This window comes from Bos indicus, chromosome 13, assembly GCF_029378745.1.
Source record: "Bos indicus isolate NIAB-ARS_2022 breed Sahiwal x Tharparkar chromosome 13, NIAB-ARS_B.indTharparkar_mat_pri_1.0, whole genome shotgun sequence".
Lineage (NCBI taxonomy): Eukaryota > Metazoa > Chordata > Mammalia > Artiodactyla > Bovidae > Bos > Bos indicus.
The window spans coordinates 45173398-45190412 of record NC_091772.1 but is presented as its reverse complement, the minus strand read 5'-3'; the positions used below and the strand labels follow the sequence as shown (position 1 = coordinate 45190412).

At 48.0% G+C, this 17015-nt stretch overlaps 1 protein-coding gene across 3 annotated transcripts in view; it reads left to right on the top strand.

Annotated features, from left to right (window-relative positions):
- Positions 1-17015, top strand: part of PFKP (phosphofructokinase, platelet) — a 53082-nt gene that overhangs the window by 2074 nt on the left and 33993 nt on the right. For all 3 annotated transcript variants that reach the window (XM_070801115.1, XM_070801114.1, XM_019973320.2), the window contains exon 2: positions 7176-7249. In XM_070801115.1, coding sequence (XP_070657216.1) covers positions 7176-7249 — 74 coding nt within the window. The remainder of the gene's footprint in view (positions 1-7175; positions 7250-17015) is intronic.

Genomic DNA, 17015 nt, shown 5'->3' with positions numbered 1-17015 from the left:
AGTCATTTAGAATTAAGGTGCTGTGTCTGTTAAAAAAAAAAAAAAAAGTAGGTCATTCACTTGAATCCTTTTCCATAAATTTGCTCAGCTACCTGGTAGCTGGTGTAAAGGCAGTTGAGGTGATGACGCAATAGACAGAATCAGCATTTTCTCTGCTACTTACCTGCTACTTATCTCTGTCACCTGTGAGCAGTTATGAATAATAGAGGTCAGTAAGTCCACACCTCTTCTCAGTGAAAAGCATACTTTGAGAATCAGAATTATATGACAACGTCAGACGGCTTGGTAGGTGTATGGTCAGGTTGATGGGAGTTGTCCTGATGCCCTGAACCAGCTGCTCTGGGTGGTCCCTGCTGGAGAGCCCCTGGTGGCCCGGCGTTTGGGCATCTTCCCTTAGGGAGAGCTGAGACTGTTATCTGTTTCTTCTTGGACTTCATGCCAAGTGCCACCTCCTGCTGAGACTGTTATCTGTTTCTTCTTGGACTTCATGCCAAGTGCCACCTCCTGTTCGATCCTATCTGGGACCTGACTGAACAGGGGCATGCATTTCCTTCTGAGAAAGCTCGCCTCGCTACGTGCACCAGGGGGCTGGTCTCCGCAGCAGCGGACTTAAGCTCCTTGAGGAGGTGATTCCTAGAGATGATTTTACTCCTCCATGCTCTGCCATTTTGTCTTGACTCTGTGTGATATCCATACTTGATTTTCCCTAAGATAAGAGAGGTTTGCTCACAGCTAAAGACCAAGGAGAATAACCACAAGTCTTAGTTTCAGGATAGTTTTCTATTCAGATGTGAAACAAAGATAAAATTCCATGTGGAGAAGGCTACAGCTGCTGGTTCCTGGGCACAGTTCATGTCCTAGGAGCTTTGTGGTTTTCATCTCCTGGCCTGATTACCGTCTTGGTTTTGGAGGTGGGGAGAGAAGTAACCTTGTTAAGGTGACAGGCTCTTAGGTGGCCCTTGGAAGGATTTAAACCAAGTTCAGCCTCAATCCCAAATGTTTTCCAGTAAGCCCTGCTCTTAAGGTTGTAACATCTAATTAATACTCAGAAGCCAAGTTTGCTGAAAATTACACAGGTGATTTTTTTTTTTTTCATAACACCAAACTTTTCATTAGTAAGGCAAGTGGCATTTTTCTTTCTATTTTGCAGATTAGGAAGAAGTAATTAATTTGCCACAAGTAAAAATATTTTCCCTCAAATTATAAAGAAGTATTTTTTAAAAAATTTCCCTCAGATTAGAAGCAAAAGAAGTTAAAAATTTTTAAAGACTCAAATGGAGTTTAAGACTGTGCTTTAACAAAGTACATTGGAAGATAGGATCACTGTGTGAAATTTCTCTTACTAAAATATATAAACTGCTTAATTGGTATAAAATGTCTTAATGATTTCCTCATGAAATTAATGAAGAAGTAAACTGTAATCATCTAAAGGAAATAACCTAAAATTTCAGATAGATACTTAAACATGAGACAAACTGCCCTACTTACCAGTCAAAAGAGAAAGAAGATATTATATAGATGATGCAGATGATTTTTAAGCAGCTTTGCAAGTAGAACATAAAATACGTGTGTACAATGATAGCATCTGGGTGGCTAAATTGACGTCACACCTGAGACTAAAGTGTGAAGCGCTTATTTCCAATGGAATTTATATTATATGATTGTTCAACAAAACGAAAATCCTCCAGCTATATTCCTGACTCCCCCAGCCCTGGCCACAGAGGAAGACTATTTCTAAGGCTAATTATTATTTTCATTCTTTGGATTGCTTTCATTGTCACAAGGAATGTCTGTAAATTTCAGCTGGTTTTCACTTTAACCTACAATAAGTTTCAGGCCAGTGCACAGACTTACCTTAACAAGGTACCCACCCCCAAAGCAAGACTGTGTCATATGCCGAAAATGCTCCTTGCCTTAGACTCAAATTGAGGGCTTCTGGAGGGCCCGGTACAGATCAAAGTGTAGAGAAATGGACCTCTACAGGGTAGACTGAACAGAAAAACTGAGTCCTTTTTGACCTATAGCAAAGTAAGCCAGTGTTTACAGAAAGCTGATGCAAATCAACCCTGAATATGTATTGGAAGGACTGATGCTGAAGCTGAAACTCCAGTACTTTGGCCACCTGATGCAAAGAGCTGACTCATTGGAAAAGACCCTGATGCTGGGAAAGATTGAGGGCAGGAGGAGAAGAGAGTGGCAGGATGAGATGGTTGGATGGCATCACTGACTCAGTGGACATGAGTGTGAGCAATCTCTGAGATAGTGAAGGACAGGAAGCCTGTGTGCTGCAGTCCATGGAGTGGGAAAGAGTTGGAAAGGACTCAGTGACTGAACAACAACAACATGTAGATGGAGTCTGTATAAGCCTTTCTGCTAATAGGAAGGGTTAGCCATAAAAAAAAGAACAAAATAATGCCATTTGCAGCGCAACAGATGGACCTGGAGATTATCATACTAAGCACGGCTTTGTGACTGAACAAGTCAGACAGAGAAAGACAAATACACAATATTACTTGTGTGGAATCTGATTTAAAAAAAAATACATAAATGAACTTATTTACAAAACAGAAACAGACCCACAGATTTCAAAAACAAATTTATGGTGCCCAAAGGGGAAACGAGGGGGGCGGGTAATAAATTAGGAGTTTGGGATTAACATACACACAGTACTATATATAAAATAGATGACCAACAAGAACCTGCTCTATAGCACAGGGAACTTTACTCAATATTCTGTACTAATCTTTAAGGAAACAAAGTCTGAAAAGGAGTGGATATATGTATATGTGTAACTGAATCACTTTGCTGTGCACCTGAAATGAAACACTGTAAGTCAACTATACTCCAATAAAATTAAAAAAAGAGTAACTAACATTTAGTGATCATTTGCTTAGCAGTAGCCACCAATGTTTCCATGCAGTAACTCATATGTTTCACACACGAGCAAGTGGGCTCTGAGATGAGCTGGCTGGGCCACGTGGTTATAGTGGGAAGCGGTGGTCCAGGACGTGTGTCCATTCACCAGGGTGCAGTGCTGGGGGCACCTGGCAGGTACCCAGATGTTTGCTGAATCTCCCTCCTGGAACCTCACCTAGAATGGACTGCTTCCTTCTGCAAGATGGAGGTGACTAGTCTGTCTTCTGGCTGTCTTTTCTCATGAAGTCATTTTGATGAATTAAGCCTTCACTAATCAAATGCACTTTTTTTTTTTTTTTTTTTTGGTGCCTTGCCACATGGCTTGTGGGGTCTCAGTTCAACCTGGGATTGAACCCAGGTCCTGCACAGTGAAAACCTGGGATCCTAACCACTAGGCTACCACGTGCGTGCTAAGTCACTTCAGTCATGTCTGACTCTTTGTGACTCCGTAGACTGTAGCCCGCCAGGCTCCTTTGTCCATGGGATTCTCCAGTCAAGTACTGGAGTGGGTTGCCATGCCCGCCTTCAGGGGATCTTCCTGACCCAGGGATTGAACCGGTGTCTCCTGCAGCTCCTGCATTGTAGGCAGATTCTTTACTGCTGAGCCACGGGGGAAGCCCACTAGGCTAGCAGGTCCACCATGGTGTCAGTGGATTGCCCAGCAGTGCCGGCAGAGAGAAACACCCATTCAGGTGTCCTGGATGGACAGACAGTCGACACCCCTCAGGGACTGGTCTCACCGGTGTCTGACACAGGGCTTGGTGATTGGACATGGCAGGGTGCTGAGAAGGTGAGGTTGGTAATTGGTCACAGGGACGCCTTCTGAGGACTGTTTGTCCTTCCCACACCTGATTTACTAAAACAGGGAAGCTTTGTGGAGGGCTGTAGTAGCAAAAGCAAGATAAACTTCATTTTAAATTTGTTTTCTGACCTGTGCTGACGTCCTCCCTTTGGTACAAAGGTGAAAACCCCGTGGTATCAGGGAGAAGCCAGTAAGATTAAGCACTGCATCTTATTTTTCAAAAGAGAATTTAAATGTTGAAGTTAGTCAGGGAGTGGTTGTAGGCCCTGAGAAATATGCAGGGGAAACGGCTCAACATGGTCCAGAAGGGCCGAGCAAGGATGTTTATTAGGCTTTTCAGACCATGGGGAAATAAAGCAGCCCCAATTATTTTATTAGAAGCAACACAATCCTCATTTCTTACAAATTGCTCCAAGTTTAAATTTTATCAGAACAGAATCTTAGAAGCCTCCCTTAGAGGTCACTGGCCTCCCCAATCAGAAAGAAGTTATCCTAATGACTGTCTTACATGCACCATGCTTTTAGTAAGCTACTTGAGGATCTGTCACGGCAGGAAGACAGTCTAACAATCCCTTCTTTCTATCACACCTAATTTGCTCACATTTCCCTCTTAGCTGCTCCCTGGGTTTTTCAAGGTTTATTTTTGGTTCCTGTAACAAGTCCAGTCATTCCCTGAGGACCAGGGTTCTAATTTTTGCGAGGGATGAAGAGGTTACTCTCCAAAGACTAAGGCACTTTCTTGGTAGCAGGATGATGGTTCCCATGGAAACAGTTATGGAGGCTGTTTGAATTATGGGGCCTGGCTGCCAAAACAAAACCAAAAGGAAAAGGAAGGAAACTGACTGTGTCTGAAGGTTTACTAAAAACAGCTGTTGGAGTGCCCTGGAACCTGGGGCTGCTCACCCAGGAGACCTCAGACAGCAAACCCAGCCTGGACCCCACTCGTGTGTCACAGAGACGGCCGGTGGAAACTGGCCTTTCCTGTTGCCTTCTGCTTATGTCCTTTGGACACTTTCTGGAAGGCACCCACCTTTGGGGCCAGTGCCAGGTAGCAGCTCTGCCCTGTGGGCCCCAAGTTCAAGCGGACAGTTGGCCTCTCCACAAACATTTACACAAGACACCGGGCCCAATGGGCGTTTTTTCCTCTAAGTTTCCTTCCTTCTAGAAGCAGTTATCAGTACAATGGTTTTTAAGTTACAATAAGGGGAAGAGTAGGGCTTACACCCCAGCTTTGCCTTTTACTCGCTTTGTTCCCTTGGCTATTAATATGTTCACTCAGGGGCTAACTCCCTCCCTGGGCTCCCAGGAGGACCAGGTCCCTAAGGCATGGTGGGCACACCCGCCCAGGTGTGCAGAGCACTCAGCCCTGGTCATCACTGAGCCCCAGGCAGCATGGCTCCGCTCAGGGCCCAGTCAGAAGGGGCCACGGGGGCTGCTGAGAAAAGCCCGCCTTGCAGCAGATTAACTGCCCTCGAATAAAAGCCCTGGGGGCTGGGCACTGAGCCTCTCAGACGCCAGGGCTTCCTCTCCCAGGAGCTTGCTAGAAATGGGTGCTCAGGACCTTCCCCAGACCCTGCCCCACGGGGCCTGCTGCAGGCTGAGGGGACAGGTCGGGTTCCCAGGTGATCCCGGGTCAGCCCCTCGGGGCGGGGCTAGCATGAAGGTGGTCCAGCCTCGCGGGCAGGGGTCACCCCAGCTTGTGTTTATTTCACTTGGGGGCCCCCAGGGTCACCTCTGACGGTCTCCCGCTTGCCATTCCTCCTGCCCTGTCTCCTTGCATGTTTTAAAATCTCCCATGTCCTCTTTATTCCTGCCTTTAGAACCCCCGCCACCAGCATCAAGAGGTCTTCAGAAGTGATGGCACTGGGGGGGTGGGCAGGAGTCCGTGTCATTCGTGCTGGCGTCCCGGTGAAGGGCTGGCGGGGCCCCAGCATTTGGCGGTCAGGCTCGATTCCAGGGCCACAGAATGAAGTTCTGGAATCACAGGGTCTGTGGGGAGGGAACAAGGAGGCGCGCTTGTCTGTGGGGTCGAGGCCTGATGCTGGTGAGATGGGCGGGTGTGAGCGCCCAGCCGGGAGCAGTGGGGCAGCCACATTTAGCGTGCATTTATTTATTTAACGTGCATTTATTTATTTAACATGCATTTATTTGTTTAACATGCATGTATTTGTTTAACGTGGATTTATTTCCAGCGGTTTCAGCTCCATGAACCTGGTAACCTTTCAAAATGGTCACCTTTCAGAGGCAGCAGTCTTATTCCACATTTCCAGACCTGGTTCAAAGAAGTCTGAAAATTTGTAATCGTCTTCTGAGCCAGTTTACCCTCCAAATACATACAAACTTAGTCTCCTTGTCTGTGGAGCGTATCCCTGGGACCCCAGCTGCCTTCACTTGTTGCTTTGTTTACCTACAGCACCGCTTACTCTATGGGCCACCTTCTCCAACACCTTTAGTCCTGATGTTTGACTCTGAAATTTAAATTTACGAAGGATTCAGATTGAAACCTTCGGGGGCCCAGGGGATATGAGTTTTCTGAGACTCAGGGTTCCCTCCTTTCAGAGAGGAATGGTCCTCCTTTCTCACTGTCCTCCTGATGGCTTCACTCATCACCTGGGGTGATGAGACACGAAATCCTGACCTGTTCACGTAGGTCTAGATTATGGTCCATTTCACAGATGGCTGCCCAGAAACGGGGCTTCAGTGGAAAGCAGAATGTGGTTCTGTTGTTCAGTTGCTAAGTCATGTCTGACTCTTTGTGACCCCACGGACTGCAGCACACCAGGCTTCCCTGTCCTTCACCATCTCCCGTAGTTTGCTCAAACTCATGTCCATTGAGTCGATGATGCCATCCAAATGGAGTGTAGCAGTTTTATACAAGGATACTTTGCACTTTTAATTTCCTTTCAGGCTCAGGGGAAATATGAAAAATGGCCTAGATTTTATCTTGGTTAGGTATTACTTATAGTATACTGGTTTAACTTGAGCTTTCTTTTAATAGGATTGTGTGATTTGTTTTGTTTTTAAGGCCACTGATTAAAATTTTATTCGTTAACACTGGCAGTGGGTGATAGTTTCTCCTCCGGAGACCAATGGGCCTCTTCAGGCCTGTTTTCTTTGAATTTGACTACCTATAAGAAAGCATCTCTCCTCTCTGTCGTTCTGCAATTGGATGGAATCACCTGCAGATTCATATCAGATTGAGGTCGCCCATGTCCCGAGTGTGTTTGCAGCAAAATTCAAAACAACCATCCCGGCTCCGTTGTGATGCTCCCTGCAGTCCAGCCTGCGACACAGTGGTCTCTGTACTCCTGTCCCCCACTCCCTTCACTAGTCCTGGGGGTTCACGTCGGGACCACTGTTCACAAGAGGAGCCTTCCGAAGGGGTGCCCAGTTTTCCCACCGTCATGGTTAGTTAACTAGGGCCTCATCAGTAACGACTGTCTGCCTTCCTCTGCAGGCATGAATGCTGCTGTCCGGGCCGTCGTGCGCATGGGGATATACGTGGGGGCCAAGGTGTACTTCATCTATGAGGTCAGTGTCACGTCTTTTCCCACTTTCTCTGCGGGCCTCATGCCTGCCCGGGGCTGCCGACCACAGGCAAGGGGTGACGGGCACACAGCGTACCAGCAGGGCAGCCCAGGTACCAGGAGAGCCTGCTGGGGATGTTGGGGTCACACCCTCTAGTCTAGATGCACGTCTGTGAGATTTGTCTTAGGGAGCAGGGCTCCTAATAAATAAATGAAATAGGGCTCAAAATGCCATTCTGACATCAACTTAGTAGAATAAGGATCTCAAGCTGGTTGTATTTATTCATAGTTCCCATCCCTATAGATATATTCACTGAAAATACAGCCTGAATGTGAATAGACATTAAGGTAAATGGGAGAAAGCTGCCTCTTTGAACTTTTCATCATAAATGTAAAACCCAGGCTACCTCCCTAGTGTCTGTTTATGCCTTGACTTCAAAACGGAGCTTCTGAAAGCAAACAGCAGGGATGGTTGATTATCCTGCTTTTGAGGTCCTGGCAGCTTAGAAGTAAGTTGTATTTGTCGGGAAGGCAAACCTGTAGCTTCGACCACATGGTTTATTTCAAAAACTATTAGAAAAAATAGCTTATCATTAGTTTTTAAACTTTAAAAATGGAAATTAGAGAATGGTTTTTTAAAATTGCTTAATTCTTCCCAAATCACTGTTAGCATTTTATTCTGATTCCTCCTAGTATTATGTATGTTAAAGACTGGAAGGAAACATTTACATTATTAACATCATAGCAAATGTATTTTGTGTATTGTATGTTTTATCTGCCACTACGTTGTAACAGTTTTCTATGTCTATAAAATTCCATCAACCTGATGTCTCATCATTTACCTCGTGTTCTCATGGCACTGAAATACATGTAGATCACCACCCATTTCTCAGCTCTCCTAACACACTGGAGATCCAACCAGTCTTTTCTAAAGGAGATCAGCCCTGGGTGTTCTTTGGAAGGAATGATGCTAAAACTGAAACTCCAGTACTTTGGCCACCTCATGTGAAGAGTTGACTCATTGGAAAAGACTGTGATGCTGGGAGGGATTGGGGGCAGGAGGAGAAGGGGACGACAGAAGATGAGATGGCTGGATGGCATCACCGACTCGATGGACATGACTTTGAGTGAACTCTGGGAGTTGGTGATGGACAGGGAAGCCTGGCGTGCTGTGATTCATGGGGTCGCAAAGAGTCGGACACAACTGAGCAATTGAACTGAACTGAACTGAACTGAACACAGCAAGCCCTAGATTAGTATTTGAAGTCGCTCTATACTTTAAATCATTGCTGTGATCCCAAGATACAGCATCCGGCCAAATTAAAAGGGATGGTTCTCCTACGGGTCCTGCCAAAGTGTTCCTTTGTTCCCGCTCGTACCCACTGACCTTTTGTTTTATTTCGCTTTGGGGTGGGGTTGTGTGCCTTAGAACTTGAGTGTGGGCCCCGCAGCCTGGGCTGACGGTTAAATGTGTCCCGGGGGCAGAGCCCCCTCAGATCTGGCTTTTCTGTTACATGTAATAATGTTGTTTCAGACTCACTGGAGATGAACAGTCCTCCAGCTTCCGGTTCCAGCATGTTCCCCAGGAAGCCTTTGATTGCCTGGCCAGCTGGCCTCCTTGTTTCCTACCTTGGTGGGTGGTAGAGGGGTGCAGTTCCGTCCCTCCTGGCATCTTTAAGACTGCCTTGACGGGAGGTGAGGGAAGTCAGTTGAGTTACTTCATTGAAGAACCCGAGGGGTTGTGGGCAGTGCACTTCCTCTGTGTCACTTCTCAGTCCCTGGCGGGCCTGGGACAGGAGCTGGTGTGCACGGCAAAGCAGTGATGGGGGGCGAGTCTCACCCCCAGGCTTTGTTGCCTTGGAGATGGTTTTGGGTCCGCCTAGGTTGAGGGGCATCTCGTGAGCCAGGGACGCTGCTCAACATCCCGCGTCCGCAGGGCTTGATCCTGAGGGCCAGTGACACCCTGCCTTCAGCTAGGGGCCGCACTGTGTCTGGTGTCACTGGGATGGTGGGCAGGGGGTGTGTGGATACTGGAACCCACACTGTAACTGGTCAACTTGAAGTCGCCCTTCTCAGGCTAACGGTTTTTGTTGTGTGTTTGTTTCTAATTGGCACCATGTCCCGCGGCTGTGTCTGTATTCAGGGGATATTTTGGTGTATCCAAACGTACACCCACCAGACTTTGCACTTTGCTTAATGAAGGAATTGAGGTACATCAGGTGGCCTGGGGCTCCACACACCTGGGCTTCCTTCAAAGAATGTGTGGAGTCTCTCTGGAGGGGTCTCAACACCCAGAAGCCGTGTTCCTCATGGGTAACGGGGTCCTCCTGATGTCGCCCTTGGGCTGAGCTCTTCATGACCTCTCGGGGTCTGGGTGAGGGGGCGCAAGGGCATGGTGGGCCCCTGGGAGCTCAGCATCCTGCCCTCCCTTGGGAGGGCTGTAAGGCCTCCTGAGTCTGAACAGACCCCCTTCACAGGACCAGGGCATTCTGCAGTTCCTCAGTCAGGAAGAAGTCAGAGAGAACCCTGGGCAGAGCTGCACTGGTGACTCTGATTCTCATAATAATCACTTTATGGGCATCTCGTCCAGCTGAGTGCTGCCTTTCAGGGTCGGCACTGTGAATGACCAGAACTTGAGGGCCTTACATTCTGGGAGAAAATAGAGAAATAAATAGAAATAGGTGGGTGTGGATGAACCAAAATCTCCTCTTTGGAAGTGATGCCATGCTTCTCATGCCACCCCTCCCCCACCCCAAAAGGAGAGCAATTCTGGTGAACGAGGCCTGTTCTTTCCAGCCCTGTGGAAGGGAGTCCTTGGGGTCAGCCTCCCCTCAGGGCCCACTTGAGACCGGAGTTCTCAGTTGGCCTTGATCCAGGGCCTGGGCACAAATGGTATCAATACCATTCCCCTGAATCCAGTCATCCCTCACTGCAGGTGTGAGGACTGTGCACCTGTAATTCTGAATTCAAAAATCTCTCAAGTTTGCCTGAGTTCATTTGGGCAGCAGTCCTTGATGGGGCTGCCTGTGACAGTGCCCGCTGCCTAGCTTGACTGTCCCAGGATGCGGGTGAGGCCTGTTCATGCTGCCAACAGCACCAGGTGACTGGGACATTTGTACTGCTGCTGAAAACCCCAGCTTCTGAGTCCCGCACATCTCTGACCTGCAGGCTAGGGGGAGCGGTTGAGGGCCCACGTCCGTAGTCAAGTGACGGGAGATCCACATGCTCACCTTCCGGGCCTGTTTCCTCATCCATCACCTTCTGCGCTTGGAAGGACTTTCTGCACAAATCAGGCAGGGGTCATCATGTTCCAGGTGCCACTGACTCTGCTGGTTGTGGCCGGTGCAGAATTGGGGGCTCGGGTGACTCACCTCATGGACCGTCTCAGGACTGTGGACATCCACTGTCTGGGTCATGTCCTGACAGACATGGCTTCCTTCCTGGCTGTAGTACTGTGGGCACCTGCAGGATCCAGGTGTGGGGAGCATGGCTGGGCTGTGTATGGTGGTTAGAGCATCCCTGCCTTAGCCCCCTGGAAGCCAGGACCACCCCCAGTCCACAGCAGTGATAGCCAGAAATGTCTCCAGAAGTCAGCAGTTGTGCCCTGGTTGGGGACCACCGTCCTGTACCCAATGGGGCTCAAATTTAGAGAATGAGTTTGTTTTTTAAAGCATCATTTGGTAACTTATCCAACATATTTTTCCATCCCTAGTTGAGTTTCTAAGTTTAGCTGGAACTTTGGTGGTTGCCAACATCAAAACAGTTAAACAGGTCCACATCAATTATTGAAATGAAGGTGCTTTGGCTTTTTCTTGGGCAGAAAGCATGTGGGAAGTGTATTGACCAGAAAACACTGGTATTTCTGCTGAGGGTCTGGCACGGACATGTTCTGTCTGGCTGCCACCGAGCTTGCTATAAGTCTGAGATGTGTCTACGTGTGGTGCATGCCAGCCCTTGAGCGCTTTCTGGGAGGGATGGGGCGGGGTGTGGATTAACTCATTCTCTCCACCTAGCCCGCTGTAGATTTGTTTGCGTGTTTTCCTTCTTAAGATAGGACTTTTCCTTAGAAACATACAGGTGCCTTCAGCTTCTTGGAGGCAGTGAGGTGCTCAGGGTGGACCGTCCCAGGTCCAGATGGATAAGAAGTGGAGCAGGGAGAGTCCGTATGTTGCCTGCTGCTCTGGTTTTGGCTGTGGAAATGGTCTAGTTGTGTTTCATTTAATATATGAGCTCAAAACAAGATGCTCGTTTTCTCGAAGATGGCTTCCCTGATAGCTCAGTTGGTAAAGAATTCGCCTGCAATGCAGGAGACCCTGGTTCGATTCCTGGGTCAGGAAGACCTGCTGGAGAAGGGATAGGCTACCCATTCCAGTATTCTTGGGCTTCCCTTGTGGCTCAGCTGGTAAAGAATCCACCTGCAATGTGGGAGACCTAGGTTCGATCCCTGGGTTGAGAATATCCCCTGGAGAAGGGAACCCATTGCAGTATTCTGGCCTGGAGAATTCCATGGACTGTATAGTCCATGGTGTTGCAAAGAGTCAGACTCGACTGAGTGACTTTCACTTTTCCCAAAGATTTCCTGGTGGCTCAGATGGTAAAGAATCAGCCTGCAATTCAGGAGACCTGGGTTTGATCCCTGGGTCGGGAAGGTCCCCTGAAGAAGGGAATGCCTATCCCCTCGTGTATTCTTGCCTGGAGAGTCCCAGAGGAGATGGACAGAGGAGCCTAGAGAGCTATATACAAGGTCACAAGGAGTCAGACATGACTGAGGGACTAACACTTTACCGAAGATTAAAAAAAGTCACCATTCTGGTTATAGCTCTTTAACTATGACTAACGCAAGAGTCTTCCTCTTTAAAGGAACTCTGAGCGGCTTGCCCTGCTCAAGCCCAGCATTTGTGAATATCAGGGTTCACCCATCATCCTCCACATATTGAAGACAAGCTGAAAGTGGAGCTTCACTTAAAGTGGCTAATCTTATTATTACAGACAATACATTCTAAGTGCATTAGGTAAGTCAGGATTTTGGACTAGAAAAGAACAGTGACATCGGAGCAAGACCAGGAATTAATGTTCTCGTCTTGCCGGCCGTCAGAGGAGGTCCAGTGATGACTTTCTCACCAGAGCTCGAGGCCCCTCAGACCAGTTTGGAGTCTGAACTGCACTCACCTGGGGCCTGAGCTTCCCAGCCAGATGTTGTAGGAGCATGAACAAGCTTTAGAGGAGCCTTGTCTCCCTTCCTTGCCTCCCTTTGACACTTTATTTTCTTCTTGGACATGAGAAACTGTCCACTTTCACAGTTTTTCAAGTGAGAATTGTCACGTTGTGACCAAACAGCAACAAAGCTTACTATCCCAGGGGGGACAGGGTGGGCCGACCTGCCCAGAAGCCCAGGCTGAGCTCTGAGCTGGGGGCTCACCCCAAAGGGGATTCGAAGCTGGAGGGAGGGGGACACAGGTGGCTGTGATGGTGTCCTGTGGTCCCGGGCCATGTGGGCACGGCGGATGGTGACGCCGCCGCCCGCACAGAGAGCAGGTTAGAAGCTCAGCTTTGGGGACACGCCTGTCCTTTTCTCTCATCCGTGGTCTCTGCCTCTGCCTGCCCCCTCAACAGTTCCCTGAAGGCCAAGGAGGTGACCAGAGTCCCATTGTCTCGTCTCCTTGAGGTTTTTACACTTCCGGTTTCTGCATTTTAACTTCCTTAAAGACAGAACTCCTTAACCACTAACTAAAAACAGCCACAGTGGTGCTGGGAGGGAGGCAGAAGCTTCTTTGGGTGGCTGAGAGGGAGGCAGTGCCGCCTGGCCCTTCGGCCAACGTGCCCCGTGCCAGTTGGTCCAGCTGGCCGGTGACCTGGGGAATGCAGCTGGAAACCCACCTTTTCGGCAGGAGGCTGACTTGTGCCCACCTGGAGTCATGACCCATCACAGCCCTGAGCGTGAAAGGGTTAGTCGCTCGGTCGTCTCCGACTCTTTGTGACCCCATGGACCGTAGCCCACCAGGCTCCTCTGTCCTTGGGATTCTCCAGGCAAGAGTACTGAGTGGGTAGCCATGCCCTCCTCCAGGGGACCTTCCCGACCTGGGGATCGAACTCGGGTGTCCTGCACCGGCAGGCAGATTCTTCACCGTCTGAGCCACGAGGGGCACCTCTGTAACCACATGCTGCTCCCTGCCAGGCTCGAGCAGAATCCTTCGTGTATGACCTGGCTTGAGCGCTGTTGGCATCGCTCCCGCGGCCTCGGACCACCGAGGGCTAGCTCTCATTTTAGTGCTCAAGTTGCAAAAATGATCATGTCTCCCGCTGCTTCCGCCCCACCCACTGATATCACTAATTAAGCATGGAAGTCACTGAGATAAGAGGGCTGGCTTCATCCTGCCATGACTTTTGGTTTACCAGGAACTGTGTATTACGAGCTTTGGCTTAGAAATCTAATATTGAGCCAGAGGGCTCAATAAATCACGTTGGTTTATTATCGGGTTTCAAAAGCACAAAGTGCAGGGCTGTGCCGTGACTGTCGCGTTCCAAGCTGCTGAGAATTTTGGAGTTGATCACATCTCACCGAGGACAAAGCCAAGGGCGTTTTCCCTGAAGCCATGAAGTCAGCAAGCAGGGGTGATGGCTGGTCCTCTGGACTGGAGTGTCCGTGCCTTTAGGACCTGGTGGGGCCTCTCAGGCCCCGGGCCTGGGTGTGGGGCGTGTGTGGTCTCAGGTTCGGCACTGACTCTCCTGTGGATGAATAGAACCGTCGTTCCTGTACCTCTAAAGCCGTCCGCGTGGAGAGCTGTCCCTGCCCACCTCTTTGGCACCCACAGCTGGTCCAGCACCATGGACTTGCTGGCTCTTGAGCAGTTCAGAGCCGACCTGTGTGCTGGCTTTCAAATGCTATACACGAAAAGCTTTATTAACGACGAACTGACTTGGGAAAGCTTCATTCTGTGGGAAACAAACGTGGGTGTTTGCTCGGGACCCCTGGAGAAGCCTCTGAATGTAGGTGGTTACAGTATCTAGGAAATACTTTGAAGCCCGGTAAGCTTTTTAGCAGTTGTTTCCTCTGGTCCTTGAAAGGCTTGCCATTCAAACTGTGTTGCTCCCCAAAGAATCTAGGATTTAGGAAAAGCACTGCCAAGTTGAGAAGACATGAGGACCCACGCAACACTTTTCTTTTAGAAAAGAAGCAGCCTAGCCTGAACGGAACAGAGCATCTTACCTGGCTTCAGTGCAGAATTGGTCTCAAATCTTATGTATAAAAGAAATCAGCTAATTCAGTGGACTACATCACTTCATGGGAAATAGATGGGGAAACAGTGGAAACAGTGTCAGACTTTATTTTTTTGGGCTCCAAAATCACTGCAGATGGTGACTGCAGCCATGAAATTAAAAGACACTTACTCCTTGGGAGGAAAGTTATGACCAACCTAGATAGCATATTGAAAAGCAGAGATATTAGTTTGCCAACAAAGGGTCCGTCTAGTTAAGGCTATGGTTTTTCCTGTGGTCATGTATGGATGTGAGAGTTGGACTGTGAAGAAAGCTGAGCACTGAAGAATTGATGCTTTTGAACTGTGGTGTTAACAAGACTCTTGAGAGTCCCTTGGACTGCAAGGACATCCAACCAGTCCATTCTGAAGGCGATCAGCCCTGGGATTTCTTTGGAAGGAATGATGCTAAAGCTGAAACTCCAGTACTTTGGCCACTTCATGCGAAGAGTTGACTCATTGGAAAAGACTCTGATGCTGGGAGGGATTGGGGGCAGGAGGAGAAGGGGAGGACAGAGGATGGTGGGAAGGCATCACCGACTCTATGGACATGAGTTTGGGTGAACTCTGGGAGTTGGTGATGGACAGGGAGACCTGGCGTGCTGTGATTCATGGGGTCGCAAAGAGTCGGACATGACTGAGCAACTGAACTGAGTGACTGACAAATAGAAGGGACTATTAGACATCTTCTCTTTAAGAGTAGTCAGAAAAATGAAGGCCAAGTTGCCACCAGGTAGAGTTAAAATACCAGTAACTTTCCTTCACCTTCATCTTTGTCTTCAATTTGTATACTTATTGCAAATAGCTTTTCTTTTTTTTTTTTTTAAGTTTTATTAAGGTGCAATCAATACACAAAAGACTCTAGATAGTAAATATCTAAAATTTGAGTCTGGGCTTATGCAAACACAAGTAATACCATCCCCACACCAAAGAAATTATACCTCCAAGAAAATAAGATAAATTAAAAATACACTTTTAGGGACTTCCTTAGCAGTCCAGTGGTTAGGACTCTGCCCTTCCACTGCAGGGGGCACAGGTTCAAGCCCTGGTCAGAGAACCAAAATCTGGCAAGCATACAGGCATGACCAAAAAATAACTTTTTTAAAAGCCAACTTTGTGGTAGCCCAAGACTGGAATTTCGCTCTGGGTCTTTAAACAGCACTCATGAGATTTCTTTTAAGAGAAAACCACCCAGGTGACCAGCTCTTACACTATTAGAACAGATTTAACAGATGCTTAAAAATACTCCTATGTGTAGGACCATCTCCTGCAGACTGTGCCTGTTTTGTTCAAACTGATCTGACAGTGAGTTAAGGTGGCTTCAGAGCCTCGGACGTGATTGGTGTGGGACTGGATCAGACAGCTGAGGGTCTCCTGGGTCATCTTATGACCAGCACCAACGAGATGGTGTTACTTTTGGTCCAAAACTAAGCGAGCTTCAAAGGTTTTACAGTTTGTTTTTCTTGTGTGAGTCATAGAACTGGCTCGGAAAGGCAGATTCCAAAAGAGAATTGTAGAAAATATTTTGGGCTCTGGCTACGTTGGAATAAGTATTCAACGTTGTAAGGAGACTTGAAGAAGCTCATCAGAACTGATAAATTAGAGTAACATCTGTGTAAAACTAGTCCTCCTGTCTCAGTAACATCTTCCATGTTAGCAAAAGACAATTTAAAACCGCAGTAGGTAGTTCTTCTTCAGATGTTCCACGGGCCTAACAAGTTTGCAGTTAACAGGGTGAGTCACTTCCTACGGCCCAGCCCATGGGCGCAGTGAGAGGGTTGGAGAGCAACACTTGCAAGCTCATCCCCTATTCCTTAGTCACTTTCTTTCTTGTGTGTATCTAGGCTGCACAAAATAACCAGACTCTTTCTGGAGAACATTTTACGTCTCAGAATGAGTGTTATGGTCTGTAGAATGGTTTTCCATGTTCTTACTCTAGGAGCAGAAGGATTTGAAGATTTTTTAAAAAATTAAATCTGTATTTAAATTCTCAGAAATCATCAACTCCCAACAGGGTAGTTTTCAGCAGCACATTACCAAAGTGTTGGAGCTTCAGCTTTAGCATCAGTCCTTCCAATGAATATTCAGGACTGATTTCCTTTAGGATTGACTGGTTAGATCTCCTTGCAGTCCAGGGGACTCTCAAGAGTCTTCTCCAGCACCACAGTTAGAAAGCATCAGTTCTTCAGTGCTCAGCCTTCTTTGTGGTCCAGCTCTCACATCCATACATGACTACTAGAAAAACCAAACCATAGCCTTTTACCGACCTTTCCCATCTATCACCTATCAATTACCTCCTACCTAGCTCGCCCATCACCTGCCGCCTGTGATCTATCCACCATCTGCTAGCTGCCTGTCTGTCCTCTGTTTTTCATATTCTGTGGAAACAAGCTCCCTGGAGTCCCTTGGAAGGGAAGAGGGCCTGGTTTTTCATCCGCTCTTGGAGCAGCAGGGTGCCCTGCAGGACAGCGCCTGCCTCAGGTAGCTGACATACCAGGACACAACTGAAATAGC